The sequence below is a fragment of the Neopsephotus bourkii genome, unplaced genomic scaffold (assembly GCF_033783945.1).
Source record: "Neopsephotus bourkii isolate Nb327-2 ecotype Australia unplaced genomic scaffold, CSIRO-AGI_Nbou_v1 NB_168, whole genome shotgun sequence".
Classification (NCBI taxonomy): domain Eukaryota; kingdom Metazoa; phylum Chordata; class Aves; order Psittaciformes; family Psittacidae; genus Neopsephotus; species Neopsephotus bourkii.
This window is the reverse complement of record NW_026900684.1, coordinates 2801586-2821689: the sequence shown is the minus strand read 5'-3', so window position 1 is coordinate 2821689 and position 20104 is coordinate 2801586. Positions and strand designations below refer to the sequence as shown.

General features: G+C 37.6%; 1 protein-coding gene and 1 long non-coding RNA gene across 6 annotated transcripts in view; both read right to left on the bottom strand.

Annotated features, from left to right (window-relative positions):
• The window catches only part of LOC133221866 (uncharacterized), a 120322-nt gene that overhangs the window by 16061 nt on the left and 84157 nt on the right, over positions 1 to 20104 (bottom strand). The gene's annotated exons all lie outside the window — the stretch shown is intronic.
• SLC7A2 (solute carrier family 7 member 2) overlaps positions 1 to 20104 on the bottom strand; it is a 53322-nt gene that overhangs the window by 10117 nt on the left and 23101 nt on the right. For 2 of the 5 annotated variants that reach the window (XM_061370931.1, XM_061370936.1), the window contains exons 2-5: positions 5844 to 6234; positions 4429 to 4584; positions 1042 to 1207; positions 178 to 314 (exon numbers count right to left, since the gene is read on the bottom strand). In XM_061370931.1, the coding sequence (XP_061226915.1) occupies positions 178 to 314; positions 1042 to 1207; positions 4429 to 4584; positions 5844 to 6219 (835 nt within the window). In that variant the 5' untranslated portion in view covers positions 6220 to 6234. Of the gene's footprint in view, positions 1 to 177; positions 315 to 1041; positions 1208 to 4428; positions 4585 to 5843; positions 6235 to 9548; positions 9700 to 11527; positions 11693 to 20104 lie in introns of those variants that run through there. The other 3 variants (XM_061370927.1, XM_061370949.1, XM_061370945.1) reach the window with 3 other exon arrangements.

The following is a 20104-nucleotide window of genomic DNA, read 5'->3' as shown; positions in this document are numbered from 1 at the left end:
AGCCAGAATTTAGGAGAAACACCTCATCTCAGAGAATTGTAAAAGTGAGCAGGTGAATAACAGATTTGTGCAGAAAACAAAAATATATACTAAACACTTCCCAGACTTTGAAAGTAACAATTAATTTATTTTGAACAGAAATAAGTATACATATATAGACACACATAAATACTATACCAGTTGTTGCAATGCAGTCAAATCCTACAAAAGCATAAAAACAGGTTGCAGCACCAGCCAATGTTCCTCTGAAACCATATGGCATAAAGCCACCGCTCCCATATATACTTGTCACATTCTCATAGGATGAACAATTCCTATTAAAAACAGAAATACAGCAGAAATATAACTTACTTTTTTAACTGTTGGTACGGCAAACACATCCATTCTCCTCTCCTACCAGTATGGAAATACATGTTAAAATGCTCTTGTCAAGAAAGAGTTCTACTTCACAAAATGTCACAAGAGGACATTTTGTTGTTAAGGTTTGTAAGACAAAAATGACAGTAAACAGAAGAGTACCTGATTCAAGTAACTACCATCTTACTCACTTCACAGTTTGTGGAAAAATATATTAAAACACTAATGATGTACACAATCCGTGTCATACTCACATACTACAGTTATTACGTGCTTTAAGGCTGAGAAGCCAGTAACCTCTCAAATAGCTACAGATAACAGTAATGAAGTAAGACGATTTTTAAAAGAAACTACAAACAACAAAATAGAAAAAATATTTTTAAAGGAATAAAAGGTTTTGTCATTCCCAGCAAGACCTATTAGTTGATATATTACCTGCAATATCACTATTCCTTGTTGCCCAAGGAAGCTGTGAATGCTCTATTCCTGGCAGTGTTCAAGGCCAGGTTGGACAGAGCCTTGAGTGACATGGTTTAGTGTGAGGTGTCCCTGCTCATGGCAGGGGTGTTAGAACTAGATGATCTCAAGGTCCTTTCCAATCCTAATTATTCTATGATTCAAAAGCAAGTATAACAGAAAATTCCTTGTAATATGAGCAAGTAAATTGATTTTTAAAAATATTACTTTGTTATTGCAGTAAGGTTTATGAGATATTCTTCACTTATTTTCCAGTTGTCAGCATCTCCTTTCACAAAACCAGCAATCATAACGAAGAGTAGGACCAAGATGTTAATAGCAGTGAAAATTTTATTCACCCATGCAGACTCTTTTACTCCAAAAGATAAAAGACCTATAAAATAAAAATATTTTATAGATGTGAATGGTCTCTTAGACTAATAATATGTCAGTTTAAAGAAGATAGGCATGTAATTACCGTACTTAATACTAAGCATCATTAGACTCTGTACTTTTAAAAAGCAGTAGCACAAATTACTACTCTGACAGCCTGCAGTAGACAAGTGTATTGGAAATCACAAAACACAAAGCTTCTTTAATTGTATTAAATATTTGTCATGGTTTATCCTCAGCGAGCAACTGACTTACTCACCCCCTGTCCAGTGGGATAGGGAGGAAAAATCAGGAAAAGGTAAAACCCATGGGTTGAGATAAGAACAGTTTAATAACTGAAGTAAAACACAGCAACAGGAAAAAGAGGGAGGAATAAAACCCAATAAACACAAGTGATGCACAATACTATTCCTCACCCACTGATACCCAGCCCAACCCGAGCAGCAATTGGTCCCTTCTGTGTGACTCCCCCCAGTTTATATGCTGGACTGGGCATGACATGCTGTGGTATGGAATATCCCTTTGGCTAGTTTGGGTCAGCTGTCCTGTCTCTGCTTCCTCCCAGCTTCCTGTGCTCCTCCTCACTGTCAGATCATAAGAGACTGAAAAGTCCTTGATCAGGGTAAGTGCTGCTTAGCAACAACTAAAACATCAGTGTGTTATCAGCATTGCTCTCAGACTAAAGACAAAACACATCATTGCACCTGCTACTAGGAAGAAAATTACTGCAGCTGAAATCAGAACAGTATTTAAAACTACCTTGAACAATTGTTACTTACAGCTTTTTTGAGATTCCCATTCATCCCTATTTTATGGAATGGAGCAAAAATAAGTACAAAAATTCTATTCCTAGTAAAAACAGATTGGTAGAATCTATTTATACCTTACAGAACAATTACTCATTAGATTAATAAAATAAGCAAAATTATTAAATTAATAATGTAATCTGTTCACTCTAAGATTTTCAGGGCATATCCATCACAAAATAAGTCCTTCTCATAGTCATTAATAAAACCTTTAAAAGAAATGCATGCCTCTTGTTCCTAAACACAGAGATTCCAGAAAACACTCTGATTCAAAATACATGTGCCCTGGGATGCAGAGTAGTGCATTTAAATAATTTGAAAGTTATTCCATCAGGATCCTACTGTGTTATTAGGCTCGTAACAACTGTTATTGTATTAACAGTGTAATGGAAGAGCAGGCAGTGAGCAGATCAGGAAAAAATAAATACAATGGAAAAACCTCCAGTTTCTTTGCAGTCTAAGTGTCTCCACTAGTACCCCGTACATGCTTTCCCTCATTATTTAGAGATTAAGTCTAAAACTTTTAAGCCGCTCAAGATAATGTCTAGAAAATTTCTGACTGCTAATGAGACATTTTCTATTTTATCATAACATAGAATTTATCATATGAGCCACTTAAGTTTTCTTCACCAATGGCATTACTACTGAAATTAGACGTATGCTTTCTTTAGCTCAGTTTTTCCTAACAGGTATTGTCTCAATCAGTCTAACAGAGTAGGAAACACAGCGTGCACATTTTTAAAGTCGTTTTTCTAGGAAAAAAATCCCCAAACCAGATTTCTGTGCACTGTCCCTTGTGCTTAGCACATAACATTTTCTGTAGATCATCATCGGCTGCTGCTATGACTGAGATTTGCACAGCTCAGAATCCAAGCACTGTATCATGATCAACCTTGAGCCATAGCCCACTGCCCCTCCTCTCAGCAGCGGTGAATCCACCAGTCCCTCCACTGGTGCTTAGGCTGCTTAGCACAGAAACCTGCAGAGCTAATTTGCCACACAAGTGAAAAGGAGGTGAAGAAGGAATGATGGTGGGGATAAGAAGACAGGACACAAATGAAAACTCTGGAGCAAACCACAGAAGAACATCTCCTCTTCCATCAGGAATCTCTACCTCTTATGGTAAGAAGAAGCAATGGAGAGAACACAAAAGGTACCTGCATCTGTACTAGTGTTTTATATTTTGGTTTATTTCAGTGCTCTGCTTTTCAAGATGTTAGTTTTTCCTTTTTTCCTTTGGAAGAAGTGAAACTGAAAGGTCAGTTCCAGCTACACACTAAATTCATTCCCATCATTCCTGAAGATGTAAGGGTCTGAACTCCGTTTGTGGCAGCTCTGAGCCACAAACATGGCAGGATGCTGGACTAAACCTTGTCTAGTAAACTCCCTGATCTTTGTAAGTGTGAAAACTCATCTTTTTATGTACAGAGACCTAATAACAGCTTCAGATGCACTGCCTGTCATTAGAAGTTGAACAGAAATGTTTTTCTAAGTACCAAGTCCAAAAAAGCCGCTCAGAATAACAAGAGGTTATACCCATATAACTGAGCTTCAATTTACAAAGATGAGCCCCAGCTTTTGTTTGATCTAAAGAGACTGAACATGACAAATATTTGAGATAAAGACCTCTACTGAATATTGAAATGCTTCTAGTATTGGCTGACTAAAAAACTATACACTTTAAAACACACTACTTCCGTCACTCCTATGGCAGTAAGAACGTTTCCCCTATGGAAAACAGTTGTTAAATGCAAACATGCAGAAGATACTTTTGAGCTTTCTGTTAGCTCAAAAAGCACGTAGTTATATAGTTGATGTTAATTTTTGTGATTTAAACACATGATACAAGAGTAAAGATAAAAAAGAAACAGAACTGAGTGAAGTAGATCTAAAATATTTTGTCAGGTTTCAAAGTGGTCTGTTCGGCCATACCAGTACCTTGGGGTGCCCTTTAGACCAAATAAGTTCTAGGATAAACAACTCTTGAAGACTTAGAAAGAAGAAAGTTATTTTTATACTTAATAAGTTATCAATTTAGGGGAAAAAAAAACCCAAAAACTTACACGTATACATTACATGCATGATATGTTATTTAAGGAGAGCACATATCGTCATCAAGCTACAGAGCTTAACCTCAACATCCCTCTGAAAGCTTTTACCAGTGATAAAGCCGTAAAGCCCCCACAAAACTGTGTAATACTGACAAGTGATTATTTCATATACCAGCTTCAACAAGAGGGTGCACATAGAATTTGATTATATACATTTAATTCCCAGAGTCATTGGGTCAATAAACAAATGTGCATCTGAACTTCTTAAACATTATTAAGGTATTTCTGGTAAAACACAAACTACAACTTAGCATTTTTGTCTGTAAGACATCACAACCACCATAAACGAAGCCATATTGTCTTACCTGCTAAAAGTAATACAAGGAATACAGCAAAGAAGTCAGGATACTCTGCTAGCCCAGAGTAATTCATTTTGCAGTAGGTTCTGAAGATATGACTAATCTGCTTTCCAAGAAGTTCATCAAAGGTGCTACTCCAGGCTCTTGCTACACTTGATGTACCTTCACAAAATATATGCATGTTTAGGATTTTGCATACAATGGCATACAGTTACTTCTACTGAAAAAGAAAGAAAACTAAGCATGTTGCTACTTGCATTTAAAAAAGCAGAGCTTGTGTTAAAACAGTAATTTTATTTTGCTGAGTTTAAACATTTTGGAATTTTTCTACGTAGTTAAATTAGAACATATTATCCTATAAATAAAATATACAAATTTGCACCTTATTTATTCCCAAAATATTGCATAAATTACTTCTGTATCATTTATATCTGATGTCATTCTGGAAGACACTTATTTCTCAATTTACAATATGACATTTTTTTAAACAATATAAAGTAATGCAAGAAAGCACTTTAAGAAAGCACTTTAAGAAAGAAAGTTTGTCTCCCCTGGAAATAAAGCAAAAAAAGTCACTACCAAGATGCATATTGCTAGTTAGCATTTCAGATTTATACTCTCCTATGGTAAAGACTGCATGTGGCCACAGCTAAATACAACCTTATTTTTACAACTCCACTATCATGAACTGCACTTTAACACAGTACTCGGGCATATGGATTTTGTAGTGATCAGGCAACAGTCCTGTAGTTAGATATACATATACAGCTAGGTGTGCTTATACACAATGTAATGAATGCTTGGAACACGTACCTCTGGAATAAAATGTTTTTAAATCAAAAAATGTCATCTCTGCTAAAGCACTGAAATATCAAATGTTATCTGAATACCTGCCATATAAGCATTGATTTTATTCAGATCTGGTCTTCTGTATTTTACGGGATTACCTGATAGGACACTATTTAATTAGCATGAGGCTATAGTAACAAGTTAGTACTTAAACATCACGGCATTCTTGAAGTGAGATATAGTGATGGGATCACTGTAAACATCCTTGCTGTGTATATTCAGGAAAAAAAGAAGCTTATTGATTTTACTGAAATCATTGTTGCTGACCATAGACAGCAATGAAATCCTGTTTATTCTTCTGCATCATCACTGAACAGACATGATTTCTATAAAAGGTATGGAGTTCATTCTGCTGAAGATTCATTGTTTACAAAAGCATCTTGCAAAAAGCCTGTCTGCAGTGATGATGCACAGGAGGACATAGCCTAATCAAATTACTTTTGTCATTTCATCTCAGCAGAAGTAAAAAGCAAGAATATCTAAGTACAAAGACAGAAAAGACAGACCCAAAACTGTATCTTACATCTGCCACCTCAGAAGCCCTTCAGACCTGTGTTTGTTCTTAAGCTTACCTATAACATAGGATAAAATGAGATTCCAACCAGTGATAAAAGCCCACAGTTCCCCGACAGTTACGTAAGTATACAAATATGCAGAGCCAGTCTTGGGAACACGAGCACCAAACTCAGCGTAGCAGAGACCTGCCATCACAGATGCTAGTGCAGCAATGAGGAAAGAAACAACGATGCTAGGTCCAGATTCAGATCTGGCTACTTCTCCAGTAAGGACATAAACACCAGCACCAAGGGTACTTCCTACTCCCAGGGCTAAAAGGTCCATTGTTGATAAGCATCGGCACAACTTGGAATCCTCGAGACTTTCACCACTGACATTCTTCTTCCGCAAAAGACACCGAACAAAGGACAAAGCTGGCCCACAGGGCAACATGGTGAATGTAGAGCTCTGAAATAAAACAAAATCATTACAGTACATAAAAAGGTAAACACCAGTGAAAAACAATGAAAAAATGTATTTGCATAAAGAGCTTTAATCACACATACTAATTTATATATTTATACTCGTCTGTGACATTAAAGGAGCTGGCATATGCTCTTCTCCCAGGAAAAAAATTTGGGATTCAGTATTTCTAATTTTATATTTAACACTTATTCCCCTAGGGAAAGATATCCATTATCTTTAGGTTCACTACACTGCTTTAAAAAGAAGTAATTGTTTCTATTTATTTGCTAATGGCAACTTCTTAACCATTTCTAAAACAGAATCAAGATACACTTCTATGATCTCATGTCATGAGGACTTTTAAGATAAGGATCAACACCAACATAAATACGGATTTTTAAGACCTAAAACTCCAACACTAAGGCTATAATCAGCAAAAGCTTTAAAACACAGCATTCTGAGAAAGCCAATGCAATCTCCTTTAGCCTTCAAATACATAGATTTTGCCTCTAGAATCTGCTTCAGTAAAAACTGCTTACAAGCAGATTAAAATAGTGTTTCTACTCCCTCCCACACCAATGACGTTTCCCAGAAATAATTATCTTTACAAGAAATCTTGTGCAACTCTCATCTAACAAAACCTGCTCATACCATGCCAACTGCAGTTCTTCAGTATTCTGAGTGCACATCACAGTGTGGGGTGCTATCGGCTCCTGCACACAAGGTCGGATTTTGTGACCAGCTAGGTCCTGGAGGCCAGTAGGTGAGCAGCACCTCTCTGGCCTGTGATACAGGTGCCTCCTAGGAACAGCTTGCTTCCCAACTCAAAAAAAAATGGTAGCTGAGGGTCCAAAGCATTTGCCTGGGAGGCAGGACACTGACATCCCATAGACTATAATTCTCAAACAGGTAACATTAATGTACAAGTTCTGTTTTTCTTTATATATTTGTTTGGATTGTTTTTTTGATGACTAAGAGTTTGGTAAGAATTAAGAGATACCAGCTGCCATCTCCCCAAACTGATGTTTGTTTTTGCAGCTCATATCATAAATACCTATACTCATGATTTGTTAAGTGGAACCCTCCAGGGAACTGAGAATCTTTTTCATTTAGGCAAAATATTCTGGTGTTAAATTCCTCCCCCATCTTTATCAGTCTCCTAGACCAGTAAAGGGCATTTCTACTCACTATACTTCAATCCACTAACAGCAACGACTTTGCATTAAGACGGGTAGCTCACTTAACTGTGTTTGATCTAGGAGAGAGTCAGAAGCAAGGGAACTGCCACCCTAATACTAGATTGCTTGAAAAAAAATATTTTTGGGTATGAAAAAGAAGGGGAGAGATATCTCTGTGCGGAACCATTTCCTCCCTATTCCTGTAATAGGTCCCAGGACAGCGTTTGGAGGCAAGAGGCACGTTTCCAAAGCACTGCTCCAATTACACTCCTTTCAGCCCATCAGCCTCCCAGGGATAAGTATCTGCCCATGGTATGTAGACTTCATCTGCTAAGGAGAGTTCACACACCAGCTTCAGAACTAAGATGATGTGCATGTGGCAAACAGAAGAGACCCATAGCCTCTTCTGAGGGGAATCAGTACTTAACTGCTCAGGCAAAATCCCTTGCTGTAGCTCCTGAAATCTTCAGTAAGTGAAGCCTTTCCTTGGGCCTGAGGCTGAGGTGCTCCACTCCCCCAAAGCCAGGTTCATCTACCATAGGATGTAGCTTGACAAGTATTGCCAAGGCCACTATGTTTTTTTCCATAATGATACTTCTGAAGCTGTAGCAGTCACTTAGGATGTTGTATTGATGTACTCATGAGGCTGTAGCCTATAGCAACAGGGAGCAACACTCTTGTGGACTCTATGCCCTTACAATTTCAATCTTGCAGAAACATGGCAGGGTTTTCCTACTGCTGTATGCCAAGCTCACTGTTGTATATCTCAGATGTGGCCCCCTTTCCGATTTGTCTGAGACATCCCAAGATGCTGGTACTGATCACTTCATAGAATCATAGAATAGTTCAGGTTGGAAAAGACCTTGAGATCATCTAGTTCCAATCACCTTGCCATAGGCATGGATGCCTCACACAAGACCATGTCACCGAAGGGTCTTGATAAGAAGGTGCAGAAGTGGGAACTGATGAGCTTATGAGGATATTTGGCCTCCACACAAGACCAAATGACATAGGTAACCAGTGACAAAGTGTCTTCAGACATCACTGACAAGTGTAACCTTTTTCTGAGATGCCTCTTGTAAGGCAGACCCTTTATTGCATTACCCATTACTGCGAGAGAGCAACCTGGGATCTGGCTCAGTGCTGACATGTGCTGACTTACAGGCGCAGGTTATTGTAACACTGTGGTTGAGCAGTTTCCATGCTCAAACACTAACTTACTGAAGCAAAGAAAGTAACAGCTGGGTGTGCCTTTTGGTGGCAGCATTGTCCTAGATAAGTTTACACAGACTGCAACCACACACTTTAAAAAGGGTCTTATTCCTGCCTTGGCATTGTTGGCCAGATCTCATGGTTTCCTTGTTTGTTGAACTTTAAGACAGAGAGGAACACGAAGCAGGGTAAGTGAACACAGAAAAAAATAGTCCCTCCTACTTTGTCTCAGTTGTTTTCCTAATTACCCCTTTTTACTTCCTCCTTTTGCTGCTGCAGTCTAAGCCTGCTTCATCCTAGCAGACTGTTGTGGCCTCTGCTTCCACTTCACCTCTGCTGCCCTGAACTCCACCAGCACAGCTTGGACCCTTGGTGAACATCCTGCACAGCTGATGATCACTGGCTCTCTTCTGAGGCACACTGGACAGCTTGGAGAGGCACACTGGACAGCTTGGGAAATGAGGTTTTGGTAAGATATTGGGATTATATATTGGATAATCAAGGAGAAAATAAGCTCTCATAATCCTCTGCTGCTGACAGAGCTCACAGTGTTTCTGAGGCATCTCTGAGACACCCGTCCTACATTTCTTGGAGCAGACTTGGATACCTGCCTGCATTTGAACAACAGTGTTAGCCATGGAACCTAAACAATCGGTCAGGGTGGCCTGAGTTGTTCATGTGGTTTAAGCAGAGCCAAGATTGAATCCTGAGCTTATACAGCGTTCAATCATAGGAAACTGGTGATACGAAACCAAAAAGTAAAATGCCCTTGCACTCACCAGCAGTGTGAGTTATTTCTAATTAAGCTGAGTAGCAGACCCAACTGGTTGCTTCTCCCATGCATTCAAACCTGTGCTAGGCTCCCCTTCAGTGAAGTCTGCTTTACAGAGATGTTGCTAACACCTGCGAAGTCCATTTGTGACTGACCTTCGCACGTTCCTTTTGCTGTGTACAAGTAAGCGGGCAGCTCTTTAGCTCTGCATGTGCTGGGTCACTGCACTTCTGAAGCCTCTTCTGGACTAAGTTTTTCTTTAGCTACAAATTGTTCTATAACACTGAATATGTCCAACAGTCCTCTGAAAAAGTTCAGCCCCAGTTCAACTGCCCTAGACTTGACCAGTGTTCAGCCTCCTCCTTCCTTGAACCCATTCCTAGAAAGAAATGCAATGTCATCCACATTGCGGTTTGCACTTTCATCCCTTCAACTGCATGCAACAAAGAGGCAGAACAGACAGGAAAGGAATTGAACAGATCTATCTAACATGGGGGGAGGGAATTCCAAAAGCTTCCTCATGTCTAATGGACATTCATAATATTTGTCAGAGCACCTTAGTAAGCACAGATACTTTTCCAATCCCCTTTGTTCTTTATTCTCTTGGGTTTTTTCTACAGTAGCTGCCGACAGACCCTTCTTTATTTCAGTCTTTCCTAGCCAGTTGTGAACCACATAATTTACTGGTTGACCACCACTCATTTGAAAGCTAATCCAAGAGGATGAGTCCAGCCTTATAATTCATAACAACTCTTCCATTCAGCTGAATGATCTTAAACATTTAATGGTCATCTATTGTTAGCTCTCTTCTAACAGGAAAAGTTTGGTGTCAAAAAAATTTTCTAAATACAAACACAACCCAAAAGACAAAGTCTCCCTCTGCAAAATTTATATTCATCTTTAAAACTCCTTTTACTGTTTCACAGTCAGGTAAAATCTACCATTTTTGCAAAGCATTTTCTATGTACAAATAACCTAGCAGCCCCCACCCAAAACAAAATGCAAACAATATGTGGATATTGGAGCAAAAAGTAACTTATGGCATGTATTACCACACTCTTCCTTTAGAAGAACATTTCAATATAGTTACATGTAATAAGTGTTTTAAGTTAGCACATATCAAACCCAAGCTACAGGTGGGAAAATCCAAAGTTTTACTGCAGTTGCCATTCAACTTTTCCTACAAAATTTTCCATTAAAAGCTCTAATAAAAAAGATAAAAATCTCAAATGGAAAGCAACTCTTAGAAAGCAATACAAAACCTCTAAAAGTTTAAATACTGTTATCGAGATGTGTGTTTAAAGATTACTATAGTAAAAGTAACTTCAAGATAGTTTAGTTATAAAGTATTTTGTTGAGCTAATACTGTATACTATAATATACTATCAATTTTAGGTGCAGTAGTTTAACATTTAAACAGCATACCGATGAGGGAAACCACACTTCAGTAAGTAACATTGAAAATGGGAAAATATATATATATACATGTTATATATAGATTATACAGCCTCATTTTCCTGAAAAATTTAAAGTTTACATTTTGTTTTCAATACATAGAATTTATGAGAAATTCTGTTTGCTCTGATGTACATTTAACCTTATCCAAAATTGCACTACTGCATTGATTACATCTAGTGCAACAACATATGAAAGTAAAAGAATCCATATAGAGATGAAGCAAAACTAGGTCTAGTCCACAATTTGTGTGACACATGCATAAACAATACATGGTTTTATGGCAAGTGCCCTGAAGTTGATGTTGTGCCCAAGACTTTCACAAAACTCCTAGTGCCTTGGAACATTTGAAGTAGTGTATTTGAATAATACTTAAAGCCCTAAAACTGGAAAGAAGCACCTATAACAGAAGTCTAAACAGGAGAAGAAAGTTTAGTCATTCAAAGCAGAATCACCTTCCCATCAGACTAGTAAGAAAAACAGAAACTGTATCTTCTATACATTAACACTGTAATTTGCACTTTGTCAGAGACACAAACATGCTGTAATGTAAGCTAAATATAATACTGCATACCACAGATCTTGCTACTCAAAAAGCACATGTTAAAGGCAAAGTTTCTATGATAACAACTATATTGTTTTCAGATTACTCCATTCAGCAGTGAATTTCATTACAAACCTGATCAGAGCAAATTCTGCTGGGCAAACTTCTGCTCTTCTTACCCAGTCCTGAATTTTCACCGTCTTAAAAGGAAGAGTAATGACTGAAAGTGATTTTATTAAAATATTTGCTTTAAAAGAGAGCTGTAGGTGGTGCGAGAGCTGTTGGTGCTTGAGGGGTGGAGGCTCTGCAGCCGGGATGATTGGAAGGTTTGCAAACCGGGCAGCTATTTGCCCAGCTAAAGCAGGTCAGGGAGGGAGGGAGATAGTCTTGCTGCTGTTCAGATAAATCATATCCACAGCCTTCACAATAAAAAATCCAAACGGAATGCCACTTTTTACATCTAAACGCACTTATCTGCTTGCATATGAAATGCATACTGTAGTAAGGATACCCTCCACACCTTCCCCCAGGGACTCCTTTTACGTATCCTGAGGGAAAAGCAAAAATGTGGATGTCAAACTCGGTCTCCCACTTCAAAAGCAAAGTCTTCCTACTGCTCATGTAAGAAATAAACTGGCTTTGAAGCATATCAAAGGATTCTTTGCAGTGCTTTGAGACCTGAATGTAATAGCATAGCATGAAGATTGCTTTTGCTAAGTTTTAGAATAATATATGTAGTACTGCTATGATTAGAAACAACAGAGAAGATCGTATATTTACAGAAACTGGTTAGAGCCCATTCTGTTGAACTGGGGTAGATGCACCATATATTTTCTTCGCCTTTATATGGTTTGAAATGTAAAAATGCTGAAGCCTGAAATTAGAACAGTCCAAATATTCCTGTGACACAATATATAACCCTCCATGCCTTAAAAATTAGCTTCCAGAATAAACCAAACTCCAATGGATAATATGCAGCTGTATTTTTATTACTTCCAGTGACAGACAACCTCACCCCAAACATGTAGCAGCATCTCCAGTCAACATTATTCACAGCATATTGTTTCCCTTTAAACACTTGTGCTTCAGGATCTCTTTTTCTTGAGAGAACACTGAAAATAACAGCCTTGCAAAGAAAAGCCCTATGCCTCTAATCATTAAACTGTCTTTCCTAAGAAAATAAGGAGAATAACACATCTAGTGTGGCAGTCCCCTGCAATTTGCTCAGCCTTTAGTTTTTCCTGAGTGTAAAATCTGCCAGTGCTCCAGGGACACAGAAGACAACTCTTCTTTCATGAAAAGTCTTGCTTCCTGTGGCCATATGCAAGGGCCAACTACAACCTTTCTTCAGCAATTCCAGATTCAAAGAGAGATGGCTCCAAGAAGAGCATTCTCCATGTGGGTGGGTCATAATTCACCACCTCTAGTCCAAATGTAATTTCTTACATTATCCAAGACTATTTTTCTCTAAAAGTGCAAAAAGGTGTGAAGAGTAAAGGTCATGTTTGTTGACTCTCTGGTAACAATATTCATTCTTCCCCTCCTCTCAGCAGCGGTGAATTCCACCAGTCCCTCCACTGGTGCTTAGGCTACTTAGCACAGAAACCTGCAGAGCTAATTTGCCACACAAGTGAAAAGGAAGTGAAGAAGGAATGATGGTGGGGATAAGTAGACAGGACACAAATGAAAACTCCGGAGCAAACCACAGAAGAACATCTCCTCTTCCATCAGGAATCTCTACCTCTTATGGTAAGAAGAAGCAATGGAGAGAACACAAAAGGTACCTGCATCTGTACTAGTGTTTTATATTTTGGTTTATTTCAGTGCTCTGCTTTTCAAGATGTTAGTTTTTCCTTTTTCCTCTGGAAGAAGTGAAACTGAAAGGTCAGTCCCGGCTACACACTAAATTCATTCCCATCATTCCTGAAGATGTAAGGGTCTGAACTCTGTGGCAGCTCTGAGCCACAAACATGGTAGGATGCTGGACTAAACCTTGTCTAGTAAACTCCCTAATCTTCCTAAGTGTGGAAACACATTTTTTTTATGTACAGAAACCTAATAACAGCTTCAGATGCACTGCTTGTCACTAGAAGTTAAACAGAAATGTTTTTCTAAGTACCAAGTCCAAAAAAGCCGCTCAGAATAACAAGAGGTTATACCCATATAACTGAGCTTCAATTTACAGAGAAGATCAGCTCTAGCTTTTATTTGATCTAAAGAGACTGAACATGACATTTGAGAGAAAGATAAGACCTCTACCAAATACTGAAACGGTTCTAGTATTGGCTGACTAAAAAAGTATACACTTTAGAATACATTTACTACTTCCATCACTCCTATGGCAGTAAGAATGTTTCCTTATGGAAAGCAATTGTTAAATGCAAACATGGAGCATCATTCTCAACCATGATAATAATATAGGCATTTTTTATTCCAAACCACCACTCTCTAGCAAGTCCATGTATGACTTGAGAATTACTTGTGTGGATTTTAGTTAACACCCTCAAGACCAATTCTGAATCATTTCTAACCATATAGATCCACTAGGAATTATTTTTAATACATAAATTGACTTATTGCTTAGTCATAGAAAACATCCCTTTCATTAAAAAAAAAAGTAGAAGCTCTGATTGCTTCATAATCTGCTGAATACAGAGACTCCACTTCTATTTAACTTTTAGAAGTTTGCCATTCTCAGACATATCTTCCCCATGGTACCAGGACAAGATACTCCCACAGAAAAGCTGAGTGTGATGCTAGCCTGGCTTCAATCACTTTCTGGTAGAGTCCAGCCAGGTTAATGATGATGTGCTGGAAACACTGTCTGGGGTATCACCATACATAAATAATTGAAACCTAACCAACCAAAAAAACAAACCCACAAAAACCCACAAACTCAACCAGCCCCCCAAAAATGCAAAACAAACAAACAAACCCCCCCAAACGAAAAATGCAAACCTTAACAACTACTGTCAGCTACTTTCTAAATGTGGACATAGAAATGAAGACTATGCAGACTGTACAGATGTAATTGTAACAGGGACAGGGCCCAAATTTAAATAGGGGAATTGGAATTCTGTATTTCTGAGAAGGTACAACAAGCTTAAAAAATAGTTTAATTTCAAACTTGCATTCCTATAAACATATTCATTGTAATTATAGTTCTTCCTATAGCATCTGTAAAACACCTAAAATAAATGTTTTATGGGGATTGTATTTGCATTGTTTCCATTTTTATGATACACATTTCAACCTGCAGTGTGCAGAACTAACAGAGAGCTATCCAGGACATGTTGTCATATTCAGAGCAAGACAAACAATTCTTGGTATTGAATACACAAACCTGGTCAGACTGAAGCAAAATTATACCACTGGGATGGGTATTTGATTCAAAAATAAGAACTCTGAATTTGGAAACAGGAAGAATTAGATAGTAATGACAGAATGGACCAAGCCTTACTCTCCCAACTGTACACAATGAGAACACAAGGATTATTCACACTTTTCCACAATAAGTATTTTAGGGGCATTACCTTTTATCCCAGATCTTTTCCCACTACCTATTGCAATTTCTAGCACTCTTTCAATTTATTCACTGTACAATTAAGAAAAAAAGCCCACCATCCTTATTATTTCACAGCAGAGCACCACCACTGCATATTACATGGATTTACTCCCGAAACAGAACAGAAAAGTACCCATGCAAGTTATTTCTCTAGTTATGTATTTAACTACTTTGTGTAACATACAGGATAAAGCAATCCAATTAATGTACCATAAGGTTTCTAGAGTTTGCAAAAATCCACTTCCAGAACATCTCCAAACTTTCTTTGGTACTATTTCTAACTCTGAGGCGCTGACTCCTCCGGCATTGCCTCTTCAGAAGTGGTTCTTCTTTTTACTGAAAATGCCAGAAACAAGATTAGGTATTAGCTGAAGCCCTTTTTGCTTTCTGCCTCTCCTAATTTTTACTCTTGACTTTATTGTGGTACAGATTTGTTATGGACACTAAAAGTTCAAGTCTTTCATGGGCTGTATAAATCAGTTCAAAATTTCATCCTCAATCCTTAAATTAACAGTAGAAACTCTACTGACATACTTGGGGCTGGAAAGCCACTCACAAGTGACAAAGATGGATAGGAGCTGTGCTCCTATGGTTCATTTGACTTGCTAAAACTTAATCCTGGGAACAAGAGCACACGGCAGCTACACTGCTAAAGGCATTCCAACCTTCAACTGTCTTGACTCCTGGCCAGGTGATGAAGTAAAATAGTTTGCGTCTGTCCTGCCCAGATCTAGAGCCCTGTGGGATAGATCAGAATGTCCTCACTATATACTGTTTGGTTCAGAGGTCCTATGGACACTCAGACGTACTTTGTGTGTGTTTTCAATCATGCATTCACAAAGCTACAAGATGACCATGTTAGCACCCAGTTTTTGTAGGCTGAGCCAAAAGGTGTATTTGGTGTGTGACACAGAAATGTGAGAGAAGTGTTCATAAAGGTAGAGGCTCTCGTGGGGTACCAGCAAGGGACACTAGACCCAAGATACTTTGTCTCAAGGCTGAGCACAGCAAGCACTGTCTTGAAGCAGTGACTTTCAATAGCATACGCAGCTTCTCTTGGAGGAAATTCTTGTTTCTCTCCAGAAAACAGCTGCAATACATCCATTTTGTGTAGTCCACTTTGGCTCCCAGTTTGTTTCCTATTACAAATCCAACTGTGTTTTCACCAGCAACATTACTTTATAGTTAGGTTCTGGTTTCTTTTCTGCTTCTTAGCAACTATATCACACTTGGATTAATCTCAAGTGCCTCATCCAACAGTCCTCTGACTTGCTGTTGACTCTGAATTGTCTCACAGATACAGCCTCACAGCTATGGGCCAAAAAGCTGTGGAGTTTTACATAACCAGAGGTGCTAACTGGTTATGTAAAATTTACGTTTAACAAAAGCGTATAATTGCTTGCCCATGTAACTACTCATACCACAAAGAAGTTAAATATGAACAAAAGAGCTTGCAGAACTGGGGCCTTAGTGAACCATTGCAATTCATCAACAGTGCTCTGTACAGCATGTGCTGCTTTGCCTTGGAAGTAAGGACTTTGCAGCCAACTGTAACAAACACAACTTTTGACATGTATAAGAGAAAAAACAGCAATGTGGTTTGTACAGTTCATGCAGCTATGATAGGATTTAGGAAGATATACTAGTATTCCTAAAAGGATTCATCAAGTCCCAGCAAGAATCCTTTCTATGTCAAGATAAATAAAGTAATTAGCATTTTTGTGGTTCTGAGAAAAAAAATCCAGTTTACCACAAAAAAATTAATGCAATCTCTGTGCTAACCCACATAAGATGACCATAAAAATGTAAGAGAGAGAATCTTTATAAAGCTTAACAGTAATATAGGCTCTCTGTAAAGTTACAACAGAATCATTTCTGAAGAAAATAAATTACAATTTAACACTTTTTAAAGCCCTTAATATTGATTAAAATATAAACATATTTTAGATTCCTTCTCAGTTTAAAAGGATTACTGAAACTAGTTCTTACAGAGTGTTGTACAGATTAAAATAAATCACTTACTAATTCTTTCAACTTTTCTGTAATAATTATCTTTCACTTTGCATTTAGAAAGAAAAAATACCTCAAATCCTGACCTTCTGTAACAGAAATGTAATACATCCTATTAAAAATAATCATATACCATTAGCCTAATACAGGCATTAAGAATAAATCCACAGACCTTCATGTCATAAGAAGAAGGACTATATTAGCACAAATTCCTACTCACTATTTTGACCCAGGAATGAGTCATTTAACCTACTATCAAGCATGTCCCAAGCAGCTAGCTACTAGCTATCATTTGCTGAATTCTAAATATTCCCAAAGGTCTAGAGAAAATGTTTGTAGTGATGACTCACAGTGCTGTCCCCAAGTCTAAAATCAGACTTTTGGAAAAGCCTTGGAGAAGGAAAGTAACTATTTAAAGCCATACTCTCAATAAAAAAAAATCCACGCATACTTCTTTTGGCCCAAATCCACACCTTGAATACAGGATATAGACAGGAAATTTAGATGCGAACATTTGTAATGTATACAAAGAAAAGCCAAGAAAATCAAAGTTGAAACAAACACTTGATCTATAATAGAAAATAAGGTACAATGCCATTTCTTGCCAAGACTGAAAAGAAGTGGCCTCACAGATCCCCAGAGACCAGGAAAAGGGGCATAAGAAATGGCTCTGCATTGCAGCTTCGGAAGGAGCATGAGGAAAGGACCACAGGCTAGTGAAGGCGTGAGTGCATTTCTTCAAAGGCATGAAGTTACAAATGGTTTTTCAGTAAGAATGAGAAGAAAGATCTACCAGAAAACAAATTAGGACACTGTACATTTTTTGAGATGTAAGTTATTGGATAACATCTTATCCTGCTTTTCCATGAGGCTGATGGAACTCACAACATCTCAGACTGAAGCAAACTTTAAAAAAAGATAAAAATATTCCATTTCTGACAACAGTCAATGTTTGAGCTAAATGTGTGGTAACACACTACTGACCATGTATATCTCCTAATGGCAATTTAGGTAGGTAACTGGGAAACATTTCACAGTAATTATCCGAGCCTATGTAAATACAACTGACATTATTTTAAAGTAATACTTATATCTCAAAACTTCTTTAAAAAACAAACTTACCAAGGTTCTTATCCAAATAATGAGATTCTGAGATATTTATTATTAAATGTCATATTATTATTCACAAAGATAGTACTTTTTTAGTTCTTTTGAATATGTTTCCTTTACAGTTTTTTAAGGTTGCCTTGTTCTGGTTATCACTTGCTTCATTACCCGATTTAACCAACTGAATATTTTTCTCAGTCCTTCTGCAATATAGGACTGTTACCCTTCAAATTAGTCTTCGCACTGCCCCAGCCAAATAATCTCTTTTCTCAGCTTGCTTGCATTTTTTCATGTTATGGCAATACCTGTGAGGGGGTTTTGATGGTGTTTTTTTGCTTTTGTTTTTCTTTAAAAATCTTTCAATTGGAAAGACTAAAAGTAGTTTGTTTTTGTGGGTTTTTTTCCCTGTATCAAAAAAGGGAAATTTTTCCATTTACTATCTTTAATGAATATTCAGTTTTCTTATGAAAAAATGATTTTGTCTGGAAAATTTCTCTTAACTTCATTTCTACTTCATTCCTGAAGTATGTCATTAACAGTCATTTTCCATGCCAGAATGCAAAAGGTATGAAGTTTGCTGGTTTTATTTACTCTTGTTTTAAGCTGTTTTAATCAGTAACAAGGCTTTACCTTTCACCCCATGTTTACTAAGTTTCCATGACAGCCTCTTGTGTAAGACGTAATCGAAAGCCTCTTACAAGCTAACATCAGGTCAATTCCATCTACTCTGGCCTCTTCAGAACCAGACAAAAGAAAAAAATAAGACCCTGACAAACTAGAAGGGAAGTATTTACAAATACAGTCCTAGAATATTTTTTTCTAGTCCTGGTAGGAAGGTATGAGCAGTGATTTCAGGATGACAATTAAATCCTCTCCCTGCTGAAAATGGCAGTGGTTTGCACAAAAGCTGGTCACTAAAAACCCCTAATTTTAAAGTGGATACCATGAGAGCCCTTTCACCTGCTTACATTCCTGAGGTGGCTTCTAAAATTTCTATAAAGTCTACATATTTAGTGAATGGCTTTGGCAGTGTGCTCCTGTACACTTCCACAGTGAAAACACAAAGAGAACAGTTCAACAGCTCCAACAGCAGCCTACCTTCATGCTACAAGAAAGTAAATTATGCAAAGAGCTAATAATTTACTTCATTGTTATCCACTTCCGAGCCTCAGCTGGCTGGTTTGATGGCCAAAGTGGTATTGGCATCTCTGAGCCCATTTGACCAGTGCACCATACACTGGTGGACTTCAGTAGGTCTTTTTATTTATGAAAAAAAAAAAAAGGGAAATTAATTTTCTACATCAAATTATGGGAGATTGTTTAAAATAACTAAATTTTATATAAAATAACTGGACTTTCTCCCTTTTCTCTATCAGGGACAAGGAAGAAAGAGAGTAGAGGAGAGAGAAAGGAGGAATGCATCTAATTTAAGACTAAAGGAAATCACGGATGACTTTTAATTCCCCTGTGGCAGAGGGGTTGGAATTTGATGATCTTTAAGGACCCTTCCAACTCTAATCGTTCTATGATTCTATGATGCTGGAAATAGCTTTGCTTACAAAAGTATCACTGAGCAAGAGAAGGGAAATAGTTCCTATTACACATCTTCCTTGCTTCTATTTGACTTTTTGTGGCACATGGAAAAGCTGCCTTCTTAAAGGGATTAAAAAAAAAAAAAAAAAAAAGAACTAGGTCACCTAATCAATGTGCGACTAATTTCTCAGAATGGAACATCTAAAATGAAGTACTTATTACTTACCTGCCAATTATAACAGTTTTTAAAAGTCAGGTTTGCTTTCTCTTACTTACAGAAATCCAAGAATTAGATTCACAATTGTTTATATTCCATATTTCACTTATCTAAATTCAAAGGCGGTAAGAAATAATGTAAGAGATTCTTACATGAAGGTTTTGAAGAATTTCCTTTGCAAGCAAATATTGCTCCAAAATAATGCTGAAGTATTTAAAGTAGGATGCATTGCTGGATCTGTACTGGACTTTTAATATTAAAATCAGAGAAGTATTTTGCT